General features: G+C 32.1%; 1 protein-coding gene across 1 annotated transcript in view; it reads left to right on the forward strand.

Annotated features, from left to right (window-relative positions):
* Positions 1-23,434, forward strand: part of LOC106079389 (protocadherin Fat 4-like) — a 207,697-nt gene that overhangs the window by 134,321 nt on the left and 49,942 nt on the right. Inside the window, exons 20-43 of the mRNA XM_056027674.1 lie at positions 1,363-1,500; positions 1,710-1,901; positions 2,152-2,324; positions 3,989-4,210; positions 4,812-4,971; positions 5,664-5,821; positions 6,283-6,437; positions 7,051-7,160; positions 11,773-11,889; positions 13,358-13,509; positions 13,610-13,784; positions 14,639-14,828; positions 15,449-15,554; positions 15,874-16,105; positions 17,268-17,424; positions 18,197-18,352; positions 18,452-18,674; positions 18,981-19,041; positions 19,579-19,719; positions 20,071-20,238; positions 21,323-21,496; positions 21,959-22,078; positions 22,263-22,411; positions 22,595-22,790. Of these exons, the coding sequence (XP_055883649.1) occupies positions 1,363-1,500; positions 1,710-1,901; positions 2,152-2,324; positions 3,989-4,210; positions 4,812-4,971; positions 5,664-5,821; positions 6,283-6,437; positions 7,051-7,160; positions 11,773-11,889; positions 13,358-13,509; positions 13,610-13,784; positions 14,639-14,828; positions 15,449-15,554; positions 15,874-16,105; positions 17,268-17,424; positions 18,197-18,352; positions 18,452-18,674; positions 18,981-19,041; positions 19,579-19,719; positions 20,071-20,238; positions 21,323-21,496; positions 21,959-22,078; positions 22,263-22,411; positions 22,595-22,790 (3,825 nt within the window). The remainder of the gene's footprint in view (positions 1-1,362; positions 1,501-1,709; positions 1,902-2,151; positions 2,325-3,988; positions 4,211-4,811; positions 4,972-5,663; positions 5,822-6,282; positions 6,438-7,050; positions 7,161-11,772; positions 11,890-13,357; positions 13,510-13,609; positions 13,785-14,638; positions 14,829-15,448; positions 15,555-15,873; positions 16,106-17,267; positions 17,425-18,196; positions 18,353-18,451; positions 18,675-18,980; positions 19,042-19,578; positions 19,720-20,070; positions 20,239-21,322; positions 21,497-21,958; positions 22,079-22,262; positions 22,412-22,594; positions 22,791-23,434) is intronic.

Raw genomic sequence — 23,434 nt, forward strand, 5'->3', positions numbered from 1 at the left:
ATGATAACTGGAATTTTTTTCAAAATTGCCAGTTCGTTGAGGAGGGGGAATGTCGCAGTTATCTATGTAACTGTATAGTAGAATTATTTCTCTAATTGATAGTGCGGCGTTGATCACTATATTGATGACGTCATTACATTATTAATATTTTCTGTGTAGACTAGAGGACTGAGCTTTTGTTGCTTGTCACAACTTCTAGTGACGTAAATTTAGTGTGTGTGTGATTTGCGTCATTTATCGTCTAGTACAGTCTCTCCATTGTTTTGTACGTTGGTACAGATAGACGTGTTTTGAGAGCTCTGGAATTTCTCCTTGGTTTTTGTTATTGGATAGCCTTAGCATTTGCCTTGGACATTTTCTTGTTGGATTATCTTGACCCTGTTTAGGGTGAGTTTTATTTTTCATTGTATAGTTTTTCTATTTGAATTCGTTCGTATTTGTAAGTCTATAATTAGACTAGATATAGATGATTAGAAGAATCCTTTCTTTTATCTTCTATAGGGTTTTAGCGTCAAGACTAAGTTTTAGTCGTAGTCTCAGTTGAAGACTCTATTTCAAGTATTAGTGTCAAGTCTATATGTTAGACTCTGTGTCAAGTCTCAGTGTCAAGACTTGTTTATTCAGTCTCAGTTCTATATTGAGAGTACAACTTTAGGGCTACAGTCTACAGGACTGAGGTCTTTCTCTCAGTTGGTCGTCTGGTGTGCACGTTGATTTGTACATGAGTCTGAGGTTCAAGATTCCAGACTGCGGGTTGCAGTGGTCAGACCTGATGGTGTAGTGTCAACTATGAACTTCTACTTTTTGGAATTGTCGTCAGTGGACAGTACCTGATCTAGAGGCTAGATCTACATATATTACCAGTTGTTGTTTTTGAGATTGAAGGACTAGGTGATCCATTGAACTACTTATTATAGTTAAGGTAATATACTATGTGTTTCATAATTATATGAATGTTCTGTATCTAAGGAGACTAACTGGATCATTGTAGATTACATAATTTTACATATTGATATTTCATACTATTATTATCAGTCATCATGAATCAGTCATTTGTAAATATATCACAAGAATAAATTTTATTGTTATTTACATCATACACTTAGTTTATTAGTTTATCTACAACTATATGTGTATGATGTGCTTGTCAGGCTGAACTTGAGCCAAAATATTATAAGTTCAGAAAATAATAACAATAATACAAATTGAAATAATATTTAATATTAATAAATATTTGCATTGGAAATATATAATAATAATTTGATAAATACAAGAATACAAGAACCTGACATTAGGCAAGACTTATCTGTTTGACTTTGTCATTTTTGTTTAGTTTCACTTCTTATCATTTCATGTTTATAGCTGGAAGTGGCCCTTATGACTTGATATCATCTCTGGACTGTAAAGATGTTGAAGATGGGAACCATGTGAATTTTTCACTGGTTCAAACACCAGGATCACACTTTAGTCTAAATAATCAAACACTCCAACTCATAAACAGTAAGCTGCCATAATCTAGAAATATAGTTGTAGTTTCTATTCATTTTCTGATGCAAGAAATGTTTTTCATAAAATCTTTTTTTTTTCAACTTGAAATAATTTGTAAAAATATATTTTATGTTGAAGTTGACTAGAAATTAATTTTGATTGCATTGCTCTTTAATAATTAGCTTTAATGGTGTGAGCAATCCTACATTTTATTCTTCCAGACACACTGGACTATGAGATAGCAACAACACACATATTGACCATCACAGTATCTGATAATGGATTGCGTTCTCTGAATAGCACAGTCATGATCTATGTCAAGGTTCTGAACATGAATGATGGACCTCCTATATTTCAAGTGACCTCTCCAATACATATATCTGAGAGCTCTGATATTGGGACAAATGTTACAGGTAACATTTAGATCTGTAAATAATGTGTAACTGTTACTGTGAATATTTTTCATCATACGCTGATTTGATGTGAAATATTTAAAGTACTGACATTTTCAAAAGGAAAATCTTATTTTCTGCTTCCACAACTGATATGATAGTAATAAAAGTTTATGGTGCCTGATGAAATTTTAAGTAGTCATTGTTTTTGTTTTTTTAAGTCATTTCATTTATAATCACAGTGAACATTTTTCATTTAAAATCTGTATAGTTGAGAAGGCTACAGATCCAGATGGAAATGATTTGGTCTTTGGAGATCCTCAGTACTCAATAATCAGCGGTGATCCCACCAATCAATTTAGCATTGGATTAACCAGTGGAGAAATAGTTTTGAGAAAAGCTTTGGACTATGAAACTGTACCATCATATGAGATAGTCATTAAGGTATTTATGAATGGTATTTCCCAAAGCTTCAATAATTCTCCAATTAAATGTCACTCAACTGGACACAATTTGTTTGCTTTTGAAGAGGATTAGAAAAGTTAAGAACATTTTTTTTACAAGCTCCTGTGATCAAAATAGCATTGTCAAAATAGTGTTGTAACTCTCTAAGGCAGGCACTCAACGAAAGACAGGTCGGCAACAGTAAACGATGTATTTATTTAGTATAACTAGTATAAGCATCAACAAATAGTAATAGTTACTAGTTAGACTTGGACGTCTGCTATAAAGTCACAGGGAGTAATATGTCTTAAGTTCTAAGAGTCCTACTTCATACCAGAACACAGAACAGACCACCGACACACTTCCCAGTGTCGCTCCAGGTCTCCAAAAGAGTTTCCTTTTATCACACAGGACAGCACTCAGCACCAAACTGTTCAGACTCCCATGACTTTTAGCCCGCTCACAACAGTCCTTCTTCCTGTCTCTATATGTCTTTCACTAGTCGTGTTCAGTAGTGCTCAGATGCGCACCATTAGTGTAGCGCGGAAGCGGGGTTACAACAATAGTTTAATAATCCTTCTTACCTTTTTATCTAAGCAGATTTAATACTAAAATTTTTAAAAAATTATTACACCTTTTAATTACGTTTAAGTAAATTGGTACTTATGTAGGTGCAATTGGTAATTGAAGGTGCACTTGATGTTGATAAAGATTGTTATAATCACTGATTTGCAATCAGTATTGTAGGCATTACAAAGCTTAGACCATGGCCACCTTTTGTTGATACTATCATCATGACCTCTAAAACTTAAAAACTCTGATACCTCCTATATGACAGGACAGGCCTTGTGAAGCTCATTAACAACAGCAAGAGAACTGTTCTCCGATAGATACCAACACATATTGAACTAGAAGGAAATGAGAAGGCTGATACACTTGCTAAGTGTGGGAGAACAATACACAATTGAAAATTTTACTTTTTCTGGAAGAAATGAAGAAATTAATAGTGAATAGAATAAATGAGAAATGGACAAACTCTCATGCAAAAAACAAGCCTATTTATTATAAGCTAAGCTACACAATAAATGTCTAATTTTTGTATCAGAACCTATTACCATCTACTGAGTTACCTCAGAGCTTTCATTGGGGCAATGAACAATGAGAGCTGATCTTGGGAGCTAATGAAGTGCACTGATCAGGCTACCTCTTGATGGAGACTACCCAAGGATTATTATAGCCAGTTCAGGATAAGACATGTTCAGTAAATTTAATTTTTTTTTTATTTGCATGATTTTTGCTAAACTTCAACTCATGGTCGCTCCACTGCTGGGAAGAAAACTGTCTTATATTCTAGACTTGCCATATTTTAATTAATAAATTTGATAGGGAAGTCACTTGCTGTTGGCAACCATAGTGTTTCTACCCATGGCTTTTAAAAGTTAGGATTTCAGCCTCTCAGCCCTCACTCTAATTGAGTTTTAATATTGATAATAAGAAAAATGATAATGCTCTTGTTTGTGTTTGTTTTTTGTATTATAACAATGCAAATAGAATGAGAAAATGAAAATGAATCTTGTTGCATCATGTATTGAGTTTTAACACAGAAATTGTTTCAGTATATTTTTAGATAAGATTGTTCTACAAAATGTGTTCATGTCTTGCAGGCTATTGAGAGAGGTGGTGAGCTGAGCACCATGGCAAATATTACCTTCATAGTTGATGATGTTAATGATGAAGTGCCTGTTTGTTCACCCAACTCCATCTTTAAAACTGTGTCAGAGAATGAGACAGTCAACTATACCATTGCTTCTCTCAGCTGTACGGACAAAGATGCTGGCACTGTCTTGACATACACGATTGCAGATACCAACAATACACTATTTCAGGTCAGTACTTGGTTTAACATTTATTTTTGTTTTTATTTCAACCATTGGTCATCATGTTAACATATTCTGTCTTATTATCTAAAAGATAAAAGTAATATTTTTCAGCTGTATAAATCTTTCATTGCTATATGTGTGTGTGCATTGGACAGTTTGATGCATAAGTTTAAATTTAGGTTGAACTTCTTTAACTTTAGTTTGGCTCTCTATGTTTCTCAACCTACAGTTCATGTTTTGGTTAATGGGCATAAAATTTTTAATTTAATGGCATAACTTTAATGAGCACATTCTATTACTGAGACACAATTTAATGCACAAGAGATCAAAAAGTCTTTTAGGTTGAAAATTGCAGTTAGTTCATCAATCTTCGAACTCAAAGACAAGCCTTATTATTTTTATTATTATTGGCATTGACCTGAATAGAATTGAATGATGGAATCCATTGTTCTGTGATTAGAAATCATGTTTTCATTTATGAAGTAACAAAAATAATTTTTTCTATACATTTACTTTTCTTTGGAAGGTATTTTATACATCAAAATTTTACTGAGTCGCTCTAAAACTTCCATGATATTTATTGTTGTAAATTGTTTTCTTTGTACAGCTGGATAGCAACACTTTGCGTCTGAAATCTCAGCTAGACTTTGAAACAGCCACCTACCATCAGTTCCGAGTCAATGTCTCAGATGGTATCCACACAGTTCAGGTTGATGTGAGGATCATTGTTGGCAGTATCAATGAGTTTCCACCTGTATTTGACAAAGGTAATCCTGCCATGGAACCAAGATACCATTTGTTGATAATATGCTGTATTTTCATAAATTTTTTTGTTTGTTTACAAATTTGAAAGGAGAGTCGTGTTCATTTTTGAAATACACTTCTTCATGCCACATTTCATATTTTTGTGTACAGCCTCAATGCACAAAACATTGTTAATATAAATGTAGATATTTAATTTTTCTCCAAGGGATCTAAAAGGTTCTAAAATTAGTTTAATAAGTCAGTATTAAAGTACTTTAGGTCATTGGAGTTGGAGCTTAGTACTTAATTGTTTTAATGGTGTGTTAATATTCTTGATTGGTTGTAATTCTAGTTTTATTTTACTTAAAATGTACTCATCCATTGGTACGATGTCATCTTGTTGGAGGTTTGAGTTAGGATATAATTATCTTCAAATCTGAAGTAACATTTAAAACATGTAAAATATTTTACAAACTAAAGCTTATTCTGCTTGATAAGAATGATTCCTATAATCCCTAATCCCTAATGTTTATAGGATTTCCATTAATGTTAATTTTACCAGAGTATATATTCTGAAAAGGACTTCACATGATAAGATTGAGCACTATTGGACAGAAATAAATGTTTTTTTAAGATTTTTTGGGAAAAAGAATAAAGTATTTTGTTTTTGTGTAGATAAAATGCAAACATCTATTGTTTCAACTTTTATTAACAGCTATTTACATGTTAAATGTAAGTGAAGCAGCCAATGTGTCCTCCCTGATCGGCACTGTGCATGCCAATGATTCTGATTCTCCTTTAGATGAAAATGGTATTGTCAGGTACATGATGGCTAACAACCCTGACTTTGTCATAGACTACATTTCAGGGGAGGTAGGTTTACTGTATGAAAACATTAAATTAAGATTCCTTGCTTGCTCAAATCAGATCAAGAAAGATAACTTCTGAACATGAATATTTTATCTTTTTTAAAAAAAATATGTTTTTTATAGGGAAAACAAATTGTTTTCCTATTTGTTACCTTTTTAATTAAAATCAGATATTACTGTAAACACACACAAAAAACAGCTAATGAAGAGGAGTTCTATTCTGAACTTTTTCAGATGTTTAAAACAGTCTCTACACAACATATGGGCATGTGGCACAATTAAAATGGCCTGTTAAATAATCTTACAATTCATTCACATCATATAAAGAAAGCGAGGAAGACATGAGAATATAGGTGGAAAAAAAGAAATCAGTATATATAAATTTAAAAAATAAGACAGATGTTTAAATTATGTTTCATCCAGCAAACAGCAGTTTTTCATTTTGAAGTTTTTATATTTCTTCAGATTCTTGTGGCCAGAGGTCTTGATAGGGAAATAGCTCCCAATTACACTATCATGGTAACTGCCCTTGATGCAGACTATGTTGTCAATGCCAGTATTCATATAACAGTCTTAGACATCAATGACAACCCTCCTGTGTTCACCTCAGCATTGTACAGGTATAGGAGTTGTAGTAGTCATATAAGTTAGGATGACTTTACTAAGTCTTTCTCTTGCCATTAAGCTCTGAAATTTCCAACCAATTCAATTTTTGTTAAATTACTTGATTACAAATGTTTTATCCATAATTAACTATTTCCATCCTCCAATTTAGCTTTTTCAGTAGGAATCATGCATCATAGAACCCCATTTAGCTTTAAGTTATTCAAAATTAAGGTGTTTATCAAACATTAAATGCTATTATAAAAGTGTATTGACCTACTACTAAAGAAAACCAACTATTCAAGCATTTTCATTTATCTTGATATCTTTTGACTCCATTCATTTTTTTTTATTATGCTATTTTTTTTTTTAAATGTCAAAACTTGAAAATAAAAAATAAATTAATTATAAAATATTGAGAAATGATTGAAAATGATACAATCACTAATTTAGTTCACTAGCTAGAGATTTAAAATAGTTAAAAGATTTTAGCTGACAATGTTTATTTTTTTAAAAAGTGCCAACTTGTTTATATTTTATGTGTTTGTTAAAGTGTATTTTAATTATTATTATTTAAACTAAAACTAGTATTTTCTAATGTAAAGTCATTATTATTTGTTCCTGTCACAGTGGAAAAATAGCAGAAAACAGCACAGCTGGCACTATTATACTTAGAATAACTGCCACAGATAAAGATGACCCTTTAACCAATGGATATGGAGCAGTCACATATGCTATAGGTAAAGTATATTTTCTGTCATATTTTGCCATATTATCAAAAATAGGTTGAACAAATTGTACATTTCAAACAATACTATTTACATCAATAAATTCTCTTGTTGAGTCCACAATTTAAGTTTTCTAAACTGATACAGTTTTACAATAAAATAGTTATTTCTGGTCATTTAAAATATATTTCTTTAGTGTAGCCTATGTAATAGATAGCTTTCATTTTCTTGTTGGCTTTCATATATATGTAATAGATAGCTTACATTTTCTTGTTGGCTTTCATATATATGGGTTACGCGCTCTTGGCAAGATGGCTGCTCCCTGTTTACTGTAATCAGAGATGAGTTAAATTTTTCGTTTTGTTGTATTAAATCAAACCAAATTCATTAAAAAAGCTATTTAACTAATAAACTAATATCTTTTATTATATATTTAACTTAATTCAGCATTTTTTCTACTAATTAATTCAAATTAACAATTCTTAGCTTAGGACTATTTTGTCTCACTAATCCTTATAATTTATTAGATCCTAGATCTAGTCTATATTTATTATTATATCCTTAGATTTTAGATCTAGTCTGTCTAGTGTTAGACTTAGACTTTAATTAAGGCTTTAGATCTACTAATCATCTACCAATACTACTAATAATAACTAATAGTAATATTCTATGTAGTTAGTTATACACGTAAATATATTGATCTAGAATTAGATCTAGAATCTAGATCTAGTCTAGGTCCACATTTTGAATTTAATAAACCATTTGATTTGATTTAATTGTCATTGTAAACTAGCTTTCACTTTAGATTTAGACTTAACTTAGGCATTGTAAACCTTAAACTAGATTTAGACTAGACTCCTTTAAAAACTAAAATCAAGAACAGTCATCATGAAATTGCTCTGGCTATTTATCCTAATAATCACCAAATGCACACTAGCTGAACACAGAACTAGATCTACCTTTGTCAACACTAAACTTAAAAAGGAAACAACAGTCATAATCAATCATCACACTTTAGAACAATGCAACTTCAAAAATAACCTAACATACACATCTATAACATTAAAGAAGATTACCCATCACAAATGGAAGTTCTCAATCAGACACAGCAGAAATAAATACCTATCACTGTTAATATTAATGGCAGGAGATGTAGAGTCAAATCCAGGGCCTAGATCTAAAGATAGATGCAACATCTGCAAAAAAATATGCACCCTGAAACAGAAAGCCATTCAATGTGACACCTGCGATGAATGGTACCATGCATCATGTCTCCATATGAATACACCTGTGTATTATGCCTTAGGCAACAAAGACGCATCATGGCACTGTGTACCGTGTGGGTTACCTCAGTTTACATCAGGACTGTTTGATTCCTTTGATGCGGACACTTCTAACCCATACAACATCCTAAACACCATCCCGAACCAAACTCACCAACCACTAGCCAGATCCACTCCTGTTAAACCTAAATCTACTAAAATTAATACAACAGCCTCACTAAACAAACCTACTAAAGAAGTAATACCAAAATACCTTAAAACCTTAGTTATAAATTTTCAAAGCATTAGGAACAAAACAGCAGACTTAGAAATTTTATTAGAATGTGAGAAACCAGACATAATTGCAGGAACAGAAACTTGGCTGCATCCTGAAATTTATAATGCAGAAATTTTCAATAGTAATTATGAAATTTTTAGAAAAGATAGGGCTGATAATCATGGAGGAGTTCTTTTAGCAATAAAAAACACTCTTATAGCAGAAGAAATTACCTTACCTAACTCAAAAAATGTAGAATCAACATTTTGTAAAATTAATACCACCTCAACATCCCTAATAATAGGCAGCATTTACAGACCACCAAATTCTAGTTTAGAATACATGCAGGAACTATGTAATCAGATTACTACACTTAAAGAGACAAATAAAAATGCAGTTTTTTGGATTATGGGTGATTTCAACCTACCTGATATAAATTGGAAAACACTAACCATAGATAAACACCAAAACCTTAAGGACATAAATGAGCTTTTCATAGAAACTTTACACAACCTAAGTTTAGATCAAATCATTAAAAAGCCAACTAGATTAAACAACACATTAGATCTCTTCTTAACCAACAGACCTGGATTAGTAGTTGATTATGAAATTATCCCTGGTCTATCAGACCATGAGATCATAAAAATACACAGTCAGATAAAAGCAGTAGCCAATACAAAACCCAAAAGAAAAATCTTACTCTGGAATAAATGTAACCTAACACAACTACACCAAGCTGCACTAAACTTTCAACAAACATTCTTATTAGAAAAAGACATTAACCAACCAGTCGATGACCTCTGGAATTTCATTAAAAACCATCTTAAAAGCATAATAGAAAATCATATACCAACTAAATACACATCAAACAAAATAAATAAATGCTGGTTTAATAATAGACTAAAGAAGCTTTGTAAACAGAAGGAAAACCTCTATAGAAAATTTAAAGAAACTAATGCAGAAAGAGTTTACAAAAAGTATATAAAAATTAGACACTTAACCCAAAAAGTAAGCAGACAGCTGCAGAGTGAATACATAAACAATGTAATATCTAAAGATAACAACAAAAACCTATGGTCATACATTAAGTCTAAGAAAATGGAAACAACAGGCGTAGCGCCATTAAAAGGTGAACATAACATAATACATAATGATAATGAAACTAAAGCAAACATTCTAAACAAATACTTTGCATCAGCATTCTCAGCCCCAGGAGACAAAGACATATTACTGAATTTGAACCAAGTAGACAACATAGAAGATATAGTAGTACAAGAAAATGGAATTCAAAAACTATTAGCCAACACCAAACCAAATAAAGCTTCTGGACCTGATGGTATTCCAGCTAGATTACTCAAAGAACTAAGTAATGAGCTAGCCCCAGTGTTCAAAATACTCTTTCAGGCTTCACTTAACCTGGGCAGAGTACCAAAGGACTGGAAAGAAGCTAATGTCACCCCCCTATTTAAAAAAGGAGAAAAATCTGACCCAGGGAACTACAGACCAGTATCACTTACCAGCATCACATGTAAAATCCTAGAACACATAATATGTAGCAACATCATAAACCACTTAGACAAACATAATGTCCTCACACCATACCAACATGGCTTTAGGAAATATAGATCATGTGAAACACAACTAATAGGACTAATTGATGATTTTTCAAAAGGTTTAGATAATAGTGAACAAATAGATGCTATCTTACTAGATTTTTCTAAGGCTTTTGACAAAGTTCACCACCATAGTTTGCTTAAAAAATTAATATTTCGGCATTAATGGTCCACTGCATCAGTGGATTAAAGACTTTCTGATAAGGAGAGAACAAACTGTAATAATAAATGGCTCTAAATCAACACCGATAACAGTAAACTCAGGTGTACCTCAAGGTACAGTCTTGGGTCCACTACTATTTTTAATTTACATAAATGATTTACCAAATTGCATTAGTTCAGGAACAAAAGTCAGATTATTTGCAGACGATTGCATAATATATAGAACAATAAAAACAACACAAGACACAGATATTTTACAAAGAGAATTAGATGAATTACAGAAATGGGAATCAAATTGGAGCATGTCTTTCCACCCAGAAAAATGTCAGTTGTTAAGAGTAACAAAAAAACTAAAACAAATTAATTCCACTTATCTTATTCATGGCAAACCAGTATCACAGACTAAAAACGCAAAATACCTAGGTGTTATAATAAATGAAAAACTATCATGGAATCCACATATTGATGAAACTACAAAAAAATCAAACAAAGCATTAGGATTTATTAAAAGAAATTTCTATAAATCAAATAAGAACATAAAACTAAAATGTTACTTAACCTTGGTTAGGCCAATAATAGAATATGCATCCTCCGTTTGGGACCCCTCAACTCAAGAAAACATTAAGAAACTGGAACAGACACAAAATAGAGCAGTGAGATTCATAACAAACGAATATTCACATTTGACTAGAGTAACACCTTTAGTAAAATCACTAAATTTAGAAAGCCTTCAGGACAGAAGGCTCAAAAGTAAAGTAGCAATCATACATAAAACACTGAACCATAATCTTCAAATACAAAAACAAAATTTAATAAAATACTCTGAAAGACACAAAGATAAAGGCACATTCCTCGTCCCATATGCTAGGACAAATTTGTACAAATGCTCCTTCTTCCCTAGTGCTATTAGAGCATGGAATGGGTTGCCTGAGCTAGCCAGGAAAACCAGTGACTTGGCAGAATTTAAGTCATTGGTTAATATGCATGACTAAATGCATGACGCGTAGGACGTAATCATCTTCTTTTTTGAAGTAACGTCTGTATTATATAAGATAAGATAAGATAAGATATGTAATAGATAGCTTTCATTTTCTTGTTGGCTTTCATATATATGTACCTAATAGATAGCTTTCATTTTCTTGTTGGCTTTCATATATATGTAATAGATATCTTTCATTTTCTTGTTGACTTTCATATATATATGTAATAGATAGCTTTCATTTTCTTGTTGACTTTCATATATATGTAATAGATAGCTTTCATTTTCTTGTTGACTTTCATATAATTAATTTTTTTTTTACCATAAACAGTTGGCAATAATTCCTATTTCAAGATCAATGAATCCACTGGAGAAATACAAAATACTAGAGAACTTGATACTGATGTTACAGGCATTATCTTGTACACATTCAATGTGTCAGCGACAGGTATAAAATTTCTTCTGTGTTTCTTGTGGTCGTTGTGTGTGCATTGGCGTCCTTTCAGTCCTAGAAGGTTTATGGTTCATCTTGTAAAGAGAAAAACAAGATGAAAGCAAGAACATTAGTTAAGGTACAATGATGTTGTCCACATAGCTGTGCCCCCCCCCCCTTTTCCATGCAGCTGATGTGTACATAGGAATAGCAAATATCCAATAGAGTTTGTTGTATCTTATCTTATATAATACAGACACTACTTCAAAAAAGAAGATGATTACATCCTAAGCGTCATGCATCTAGTCATGCATGTTAACCAATAACCTAATTTGTGCCTAGTCATTGGTTTTAACTGACTTGCTCAGGCAACTCATTCCATGCTCTAATAGCACTAGGGAAGAGGAGCATTTGTACAAATTTGTCCTTGCATATAGAACAAGAAATGTGCCTTTATCTTTGTGTATTTCTAAGTATTTTATTAGGTTTTGTTTTTGTATTTGAAGATTATGATTTCAGTGTTTTATGTATAATTGCTACTTTACTTTTAAGTCTTCTATCCTGGAGGCTTTCTAAATTTAGTGATGTTACTCTAGTCAAATGTGAATATTTTTTAGTTATGTATCTCACTGCTCTATTTTGTGTTTGCTCCAGTTTCTTAATATTTTCTTGAGTTGAGGGGTCTAATGTCTGTGTCTAATGATGTAGAAAATTCTGCATTATTCATCAAACTAAGGCAATTATTTATAAAGTGCATCCAAACTCTTTTTTTTAACTTATTGCTGATTTAATTTTTTTAAGGCATTTCATTATAATTATGCTAATAGGAGCAACCGATAAAGAGAAATGAGAGTCTAGAAATAATACTGAAAAATGATTGATAAAACATATATCATGAGAGGATAAATTTTTTATAGTCACATGTTTTGCTTATAATTGTAGGTAAGAGATAGATAGGCCTGTGGATATGAAATTATAACAACAAATGTTATTTCCTATTTTATTATTTACAAATGTTGTTGTTTTAACAGAAGATATTCACAGTTACTTGACTATTAATATGACTTCTTTTAATCTGCTGCTTTAAAATTCAGATGTTTGGCTGCGTGTTTAAAGATTTAAAAGTAACTATCAGACAATCTTGAAACATAGAATGGAGGGAGTCTCATCATTTCTTACTTTCTCTACATTTTTAAAAAAAGTAATCATATATTTTTATTAATTTTACTTTTCCCACCTTCTCACCTACCTGGTCAAGTATGTACTTCAGACTACCATCACGATGGTCCAGAGTTCAAACCCTGGCCACTGCCATCCCCTGTAGGTTTGGTTAAGACAGAATAATGTTCATTTCTAAAAAAACGTGTGAAACAAACTGAAAGAACACTAACAATAACATCCTCTTACTTTGTAAAGTTACTTGATCTGTACTGACTGTGTTGTCTTCAAATGAGCCAATGCAATGTTTTGACTGGTATTCCAGATAGTTTTGGCCTGATAGGAGCTCTGTCAGATACAACCCTAGTGAATATCCTAGTCACTACTGTCAACCAACACCAGCCTGTGTTCAGCTCCAGCACATACAATGTTACCATCAAGGAGAATCAGTTTTCATTTGGGGATGTCATACTTAGTGTAAGTATGACTACAAACTGCACTACATTAAAGTATGTTAAAGTATTAAACTGTTTTTGTGGACATAAAGTATAGTAAAATTACTTTCTGTGTTAACCAGGTGACTGCAAGTGACAATGACACTGGAAGAGATGGAGAATTTTATTTTGATTTCATTAGTTCACAAGCTAAATTTTCTCTCACTCAAAATGGATCGTTTGGGGAAATTCGTCTTAAAGACACTCTTGATTTTGATAAGTCAGATCAACTTTTTGTAATTGAAATTAAAGTTACAGGTAAGTTTAGACATTAGGAAACTAAACAAAAGGTTCTCTAGAAACATTCATTTTTGTGGGATTTAGTCATTTTTGTTTAAGATAGGAGAAAAAAAAACATAATTGCATTTATTTTCCACAAGAACCAGAAACTTTTTAATACTTTTATCATTTAATATTTCAGTTGCTTTTTCACCATTCATACTTTTTATTATAAAAACTAGATTTATTTTGGGCTGAGCTAAGTATCCAACAATTTACCAACATTTTTTTTAGCATGTCAAGGATGCTAAATTATGAATAATCACATAATAGAATTATTTAAAGATATAATAAAAATGCTAAGCTAAAATATTGATAAATTTCTGGCTTATTACAAGCCTAGTCCTACCTTATATGTGCCTTGTTTTATGGTTATTGCAAATTTTCTAAAGATTTTCATGTGAAATCACAACAATTCAATGTAAACACATGGGTGCAGCCATTTGCAAAGCTATACATATATTTTATTATGATTGGTCAGTTTTAGATTCTGACTCTGTTTTTTTTATGAAATTGGCAAGTACTGAAAAAACGGTCCACCTGCATAGCGGCCAATGTGGAAATAATAGAAAAAGTGGTCCACTGGTCTGGTAGTGTTAAGGCTGTATGCTATGCAGATAGCATTGTAGAACTTCAGCAATAATATGTAAAAAAAACAACAACAAAGTATCTTATGATTTCTATGTAGCTTAAAGGTAGGTGAAAATGGTTGGTGCAGCTGGGTTATTCGCACTACAATTTAAAATGGCTAAAAGACTGATCTTACTGACATTGCAATTCTATGAAACAATGCTAATGATAACACAAACTGATGAATGTTGCTCTTTCCAAAGACAAAGGGAACCCCCCGAGGTCCAGTACCACCACAGTATCTATTCATGTGGATGATGTCAATGACAACCCCCCAGTCTGTACAAGTGTCTTCTACCTGGCCAGAGCAGAGGGGACCAACGACACCAGCATTGTAAACTTACATTGTTCTGATGCAGACAAAAGTAATAACCTGACTTACACTGTGCTCAGGCAAGTTTTTCAATCAACTTTTAATCAACATTTTTCTTTCAGAACCTCTGACTGCATCATGATGATGTGAAAACAAGACTTTCCCTCCCCCTGGTGACGTATCATGTACCAGTTTTTCTTAATACATCTTTAAAAGAGAATCTTAGACAAAGATTCATATTTTGTATCTCACAATTAATGCCTAAGCTACTGCCACTTTAAACAGCCCAATATAACCTATTCAATTATACATTTTCACTAAGAAGTGTAAACCATCATAGTCGTTATTCTAATAATTTGTTAGAGACACTTGATTAAGAAATAAATGCCAGATACATACTTCAATGCCAAAGAAAATGCTGAAACTATTGATGGGGATTGTAAAATCAATTTAGTACATATATAAAATTGAAATAACCATCAGCCCTTTGGCTGGGTATAAGACCATAAGCTCTCATCCTCAGAAAACTTTTAAAGGTTGTTGCTGCTTACCCAGAACTTGAAAGACTATTAACCCTGCCCCTCTTTTTGCTTATTAGTTTCATTGACCACTCAGTTTGAAAATATGGCCTGTTGAACTTCTGTTTGTTCATATTTTTTTTTCTCTTGTTATTTAGATTAAAGCTTTTTGTTTTACACAGAGTTACACCAGACGAAATCTTAGTCAATATAAGCAGTACAGGAGTGGTCAGTACCTCTGCACCTCTAGACTATGAAATCTCTGACTTTTATGAGATAGTCATTCTAGTAAGTCTCCAATAACCTCATTAATGGAAATTCTTGTTTTGTCTTCTTTTGAAAATGTTCACATTTGTTTTGAATATTTTGACTATGATACCGTTGTTGTTATTTAACTCAACTGGTTCTTGTTTTTCTAATTTATTTCTTTTTTTTTTTAATACATGGAAAAAGTTTTTATATAATATTTTAATGTAATTTTAATTGTACAAATGTATTATTACCTTTTTTGAAACCAATTTAGTATTTATTTGAACTGAAAACACCAACTTTACATACACCATTGTCTAATTAAAACAATCTTAATTCTTATTCGTTTTCTTCCCAGGTTCAGGATGACAGGCCTCCTGTCCATAATTCAACTGTGACTATCAATCTTAAAGTCATAGACATCAATGATAATGATCCATCATTTTTCGATCAAATGACATTCTCTGTCTATGAAAATGATACAGTGGATGGCAAGGTGCTGTACAGAGTCAATGCAAGTGGTAACGATGGCCCAACAGATGTTGTAACTTACTCACTACAGGACAGGACTTTCTTTGAAATCTCACCCAGTAAGATAATAATATATCTTTAATTATCCATGAGGATTTATCTTACAGTTGCTCATCACATATATAACAAAAAATCAAAATAATATATAATCTATATCAGTGTTTCCCAAAGTGGGGTACGCGTATCCCCAAGGGTACAGGAAGAGTTTGAAGGGGTATGCGTTGCACATGGTTAACTATGCTGATTTTTTAAAAATACCCACTTATTTTAAAATATCATAAGTTTTTTTATTTTTTTTATTCTTTTTATTTATTTTAAGTTTTTACTAACTCAAATACGGTGTTTTTTTTACATTTTAAGACTAATTTCTACAAAGGTCAGGAAATGGATAGCGATGTTACAACCTCTGTCGGCAGGCCCACTTTTTCAATGTAGAAATTATGTTTCCATATTTTTGGAATGTATTTGATGTGTCTTTAAAGCATGCAAAAAATAAAATCACTAATTGAATACTTAATTGTGATAGAGTAATTGTTATTTTGTGTATGTAGGCCTACAGAAAAAAATAAAATAATACTGATTGTTATTAAAATAAATGCCTTATGGGTGGGTACTCATTGTTACACAAATTTTAGAAGGGGTACACATAAGTCAAAAGTTTGGGAAACACTGATTTAAATGAAATGAACATTCATACCACAGCTGCTTTTATGTTCCTGCTCACTCTTGAGAAACCTTGAAAACTTAAGGCAATACCATTAGTTGTTGGGAACATGTGTTCATTTGATTGCATGCCGAATAGAATCTCTCAAGCTAACATTTTAGGGAAGTTCAAATTTTAGGATGTTACTCTTGTCTACCAAGCTGTGATGGGTACAAGATAGCTTACTGGGAAAGTGAAGATTTTCAAGTTGTACAGCTAAGCAACAGATGTAGACCTTAATATCTGATCTTTTATTTACTTACTTACATTTTTAGACAAGTATTGATCTTATATATAAAGGAGAACTCTTGGAAAACATATTAGAAATTACAAGCATAACTGTTTAATTTATTTAGAAATAAATAATTTTATTCAGTATAGCCTGTTTGTAATTATTATCTATACAAGCTAATTGATATAAATCAGAATTGCTCTGCTGAAGCACATTTCCAAATGTTGCCTTCCTCTTGCTCCTAAAAAGTCCTATTGTAATTATTTAGTTCTATTTGGATTCACAGCAACTGGAGAGATATCAATCAGAACAGCAGCACCTGATTATGAAAAGTTCAGGGACCATTACAACTTGACAGTTTGTGCTGTAGACACTCCAAACCCAGTCAGACGAACAGCCTGTCAGAATATTATGGTGACAATCTATGATGTGAATGACAACATGTAAGTTTGTTGTCAACTCTAGTGGAGGTGAACAAGTCCAATGATTATCGAGGGTAGCGGTTAGGGTTAGAAAAAATTATGAATTGCTTTTTCCCAATATGTCTTCTTATAAAATTAGACTTCTTTAGCTTTATCCTTACATCAGCTTCTCCTTTACACAATAATGGCTGTGGAGTCTCACCTTCATGAGAAGATAGTGCCTAAGTTGGATTCACTTTTTGTTTGTATTCCTGTACCTATCATTCTGACTTGATTTATTTCAAATTTCAAAGCCAAAATCACCAGCACAAGGAAAAAAAAAAAAAAGATCCAAATTAAGACAAAGGATTTTTTACAAATAAAATTGTATGGAACCTATAGAGCTACAGTAGAGGGATTTACAATTGAACCTCATTTCCTTTAACTCATCAGGAATAAGTTCTACAATTCTGACTCTTTAATGATCTAGTATTGTTGGCCTTTTTCAGTCATAAAGCGACTATGGTTCATTTCGAACACTTTTTCATGTGACTGTGGAGCCCTATTTCAGAGAGACACTCTCATCCACAAATATCATAGGTTAAGTTGGCTTTCACTTTGGTGGTAGAGGAGCTGGCCATTTTTCATATGGCACGCTTTTCTTCCAGAGCTGAGGTCCATGTTTTTTCACTGTCCATAGCTTTCTTGGTCACTGTCTCTCTCCATCTTGTGCAGTCTAGGGATATATTCTATGATCTAGTACATTCATGCCCTAAACGCAATGTAATGAAAGTTGTTTTGTTTTTTATTTCAGTCCAGTATTTGATCCATCAGTTTACTCAAAATCAGTTAAAGAAAATGTTCCAATTGGAACTATCTTAGGTACAGTCACTGCTACAGACAAAGACATCTCACCAACATTTAACACTGTTCATTACTCCATTATTGGTGACAGTGAGGGAAAATTTAGGTCTGTATCAAACATTTTTGACATCTCTTAATTCTTATCTCATACACCAAATCTCTATTTAATTTTAATACTGAATTTTTTGTTCATATCACTGAACAGTATTGACAACAATGGATCCATCACTGTCAACACATCATTGGACTACGAGACCAAGAAGAACTACAGCTTGTTGATACTGGCCTCAGACTCTCTGAACAATGCCACAGTGTACTTCAACATTTTAGTTCTACCAGTGAATGAATATGCCCCAGAGTTCATAGCCCTTAACCTTACACTCACTGTGCCAGAGAACACTCAGTTTGACTCTAACTACACTCTGAATGTAAGTAGACATTGAGTTTCTTAATCTCTCTTAGCTGAAGAGTATCCTATTATCTCTGGAGATGTCTTACTATCTTATGATCACATAATATCTTGGTCATTCTATCATATTGCTACATAGATACAACTGTATATGAAAGAGGAAGTTAAGAGATGCAGACTGGATTTGAAGGATCTAGAAAGTTTGAAATACTACACACAAAAAATATATATATAATTTAAGACACTTTGTTTTTCTAATAGTCATTGTAAATCTTTTTATGTTTAATTTTGCATTGTTCATGAATGCCCTAATATAATTGAACAGATCTCAGCTACAGATAAAGATGCTGGTCTCGATGGTCAGATTTATTACACTATAGAACCAGGTAAACAATAAGAATTTGTTTGCATGAGTTACGTTGTATGTTTTGGTGGATATAAGTATGTGCATATGAATTAATGAGAACCAGCTGATTGCTAATCAATGTGTCAGGGTTGTGTGTTAGAAAGTCTGGCACCTACACAGGGTGCTCCAAGGCTGCTTTTAGATTTTACTGTGGACTTCCCCATTTTGCCACTGCATGGGAACTTAAGGGTACTCCAGGAAGAGGCAAAGGTTTTGTACAGCCAGTGTTACATAGTAGCCAATTGTACAGTATTGGCTGTAATTTATTTGACATTAAAGTGTTACGTTACTTTGGAGCCCTGAGTTATCAAGTTCTTTTACTTGGTTGTGTCGTGTGTTGCAGTTTGCAGAGAGCCTAAATAGTGTGAAACGTTACAATAAACTTGATTTTATTTCCAGTCTCTTTAGCTATAGGCTATTCATACATTGTCATACATTTCTTTCAACATAATTCCATTTAAAATTCTTCTACATTCTTGAATATAAAAACTTGAATGATTACTTATTTTCACTTCAGGGCCATTTAACATCAACCCCTACTCTGGTGTTCTCAAAGTTGTTGGAAATCTAGACAGAGAAACACAACAGAAATATGTATTACTGGTCAAAGCCATAGACTATGGGACACCACCCAAGACAGGGACAGCAACTCTTACTGGTATTTTACATTATGTATTCAGTAAAAACATAGTTCTGTATTCCATCAAAAGAAAATCTCTATTCTTTTTAGTTGCTGTCTCATTCTAGATGTCTAAGAAAGCTTTGTTTATAAAACTCAGACCCTTAAGTTAAAAATAACAATGAAATATTATTAGGGAAACACAGTAGAATATCATTTAACATTCTCCATGAGAAAACAAAATATCTACTTTAAAAATGTTGCTCAGCCTTAAAACAAAATAAATTGTTTATTCAATGCTGCCTTGATAGTTTCAGAAATACATTTTACAATTCTGAAATATTTTGATTCAAGTGTATTAATATAAAAGTCTCAAATTTCTCATGCTAGTTGAGGTCACTGATGTCAATGACAACATCCCAACATGCACATCTGATGTGTTCACTGGACTAATCCCAGAGGGAATCAGAGCTCAGAACCAATTGATTACTAAATTGACATGTCAGGACGATGATCAAGATCCCAACAACTTAAACGATAAAATTAACTACACCATTGGTATGTACTTGGTCTTAACATATCTCTTTTGTTGCTTCAAAGCCTTTAGTCTATAAATCTTTTGTTACCAGTGCTCCTCTATTTTATATAGATCTATTTGAGCCCAGGACTTTATTCTGTATTTTTTCCCACATGAAAATCATTTTGACTAATTGTTTAAACTACATAGATTAGATATTGATTGATTTGGTTAAGTAACTGACAACAAGGCTGTGAAGAAGACATCATTTAAGTATAAGGGAATATTTTATTTGGCTTGTTTCTAGGACAATATTTTCTAAATGCTATCCAGTTCTATTCAGCTCAAATTGGTACAGTTCTAATCAGCTCAAAAAAGAACTAGATGAGAATTTGGGAAAATTTCAGATTTTGATCAATACCCTACCCCAAATACTTAGCCTTAAAAACTAGTTTACACTTCTTCAACTTGGTCTTGCTGTTTTAAAAAAGCCTAATTAACTAGATACATTTAAATTTGTTGCACAAATTTTATTCCAATTAAACAATGTGATGCAAAAGTAATTATTTTAAACATACAACTTGCCATCATTGTTGTCTTTCTAGTCTTAAGAGATCATTAGATAACAGAAATACTTGTTAACTGCAATGCCTGATGTGTCTATAGAGTCCCACCTATGAAAGGGATGCCTTAAAAGTTGTATTCACTGACCTGGACTTTATTTTATTTTTAATTTTGTTTTAATTGTGTGTAATTTTTACCTCTTTAACTATTTAGTAAAATTTCCCTTTAGACCTTGCGATCTATGGGGTAGATGATGTTAAGTTCATCTGTTTCTTTGGCTAATGAGCAGGGTGTCATGTGGCCAGCACAATGATCAACCACCTTTACTTTCCCCAACTAAAGTCAGTCAGGTACCCATTAGAGTTGGGTGGACTCTTGGGTGCCCTAAAAATCAGAAATTCAAAATCCCAGTCTTCAGATAGAGCTATCTGTATAAAGGTCATTGTTTTTCCAAATCTGTGCACTTACAAGTTGGTCCTTAAACCTTTGTAGTAGGTTTATAAATAAATACATTTTGAAACTGTTCAAATGAAATTTGATACTTTTTCTCATGTGTTTAAGTATCTGGTGAGACAACCAAATTTGAAATGGACCAGTCTGGTAACCTAATGTTGAAGGCTAATGTCACTCTGGACTATGAATCAGATAAAAGCTTTGAGGTTGTTGTGAAGGTTGCTGACAATGGTGTCCCTACTCAGTTGAGTTCCACTGTCATAGTTCAAGTCTTAGTCACAGGTACAGTTCCAGGATACAATATTTAGTATTGTTGGTTTAGAAATCTTTTAACCATTCACTCTATTATTATATTTTTTTTATCAAATAAAAATATCTTAAATTGTTTAAAATTATTTTAAAAGTAAAACTAGCATTTCATTCTTGTTAGGCTTTGTAAAACTATTTAATGTAACAAATATAGTGAGGTCTTATGATTATTTGCTAACAAGTGGAACTTCACAAGCTCCTATAGGCCAGTATTACTTAAAAACACTATTTTGTTTAGCTGTTTAACATCCTGTGTTTGATGCTAATGTATTTGAAAAGAAGTTTTAACTATTTTATATCCTTAAGAAATTACTTCTAAATTGTGTCATCTAGGACATTTGCTTTTGTTTTTTACATTTATTGTAAAGGATTTTTAAGTTTTAAGCTGAGAATCTTATGTACCATTTTAAAGTTTTTTTGTCACTTTATGTTTAGATGTGAATGACAATTCGCCATTGTTTAAAACACTGCCTAAACTCAATGTTTCTGAAGATACTAGTGTGGGCAATAAACTTACAACAGTGCATGCCATAGATGCTGACAGTGGAAATAATGGTAAGACATATAGGCCATACAAATCACAAATAGGAATTATAGACAGTTCATGAAATAGAAAAATATATGTGTATAAATATTTTCGTTCTTCAGCTTCAATGCTTTTATTGTTTCTTGTGATAGCACAACTTTGAGAAATATATTCTTTCTTGTTTGTAACACTTCCTATGTGTATCTCCATCAGGACTTGTAAAGTATAGTATCACTAAAGGCAATGACAAAGTCAACAATGAAAGTTATTTCACCATCAACCCATGGAGTGGTGAAGTATATCTGACAAAACAGCTGGACTTTGAACAAAAAACTCTCTATGAACTGGAGATTACTGCAACAGTAATACATGTTTACTTTGTTTTTCTTTACTATAAATTTTTTTTTTAAATGTATATAAATACTCTATGTTTACACTTAAGTATGAACATTATTTTTATTCTTATAATAATGTAATGTTCTTCAAATTTTAAGTGCATTATTTTTATGATGTTAATTTTCACCCCTTCTTTGTTTGTCTTTTAGGATCAAGGCACTAACCCTCTATCTGCGACTGGCACTTTGACAATATACATTTTGGATGTGAATGACAATAGACCTGTGTGTGACCTTGTTATTGTACTACTCAACTTACCTGAAAATTCCAAAGGTGTAGATGTTGCCTATTTAAACTGTTCTGATGTGGACACCGTTGGAAGTCTGACTTATACAATCATTTCTGGTAAAAGATCATTTAATGTGAATGTGAAAATGTAATGCGCAGGCATAAAATTTTTAAATAACTTCTGGAATAAATGAGCATTACAAGTGAAACTTTTTAAAGATCTTCAAAAAAGAAACAACAACTAAATGTAATATAAATATAATATAAATATATCTTGGACAAGATATAAATTCAGAACATGTAAATCAAGAAATATAATTTTTTTTAAACTGGTTGTTATATCAGAATCACTGTTTAATTTCTAACAATGTCCGATTCAAGACTAATCATTTATTTTGTTCTAGATGAAAGAAAAGCTTGCTGCTTAAAAGCATACAAAATCACCCTTTAACATTTGACTGGTAGTCACAAAGAAGATACAAGACACCAATCACAAAAACAAATAGACACAAAAACTCTTTTGTTATTACATAGTTGAACAATATGTTATTTACTGTTGTAAATTTTGCATGCAATGTTAAAGAGAAAGTGGGGTATGAATGTATATCATGTGTGCTATTGTACAAATGTTTGCTCTAACCATGTATTGTTTTTTTGTAATGCATAATTGTAAAACAAATTTCCTCACAGATATTTGAGATTATTATTATTATTATTATTATAATTTGTTTAGAGATTGTTCACTAGTATGATGAAAAACA

Source organism: Biomphalaria glabrata, chromosome 4 (assembly GCF_947242115.1).
Source record: "Biomphalaria glabrata chromosome 4, xgBioGlab47.1, whole genome shotgun sequence".
Classification (NCBI taxonomy): Eukaryota; Metazoa; Mollusca; class Gastropoda; family Planorbidae; genus Biomphalaria; species Biomphalaria glabrata.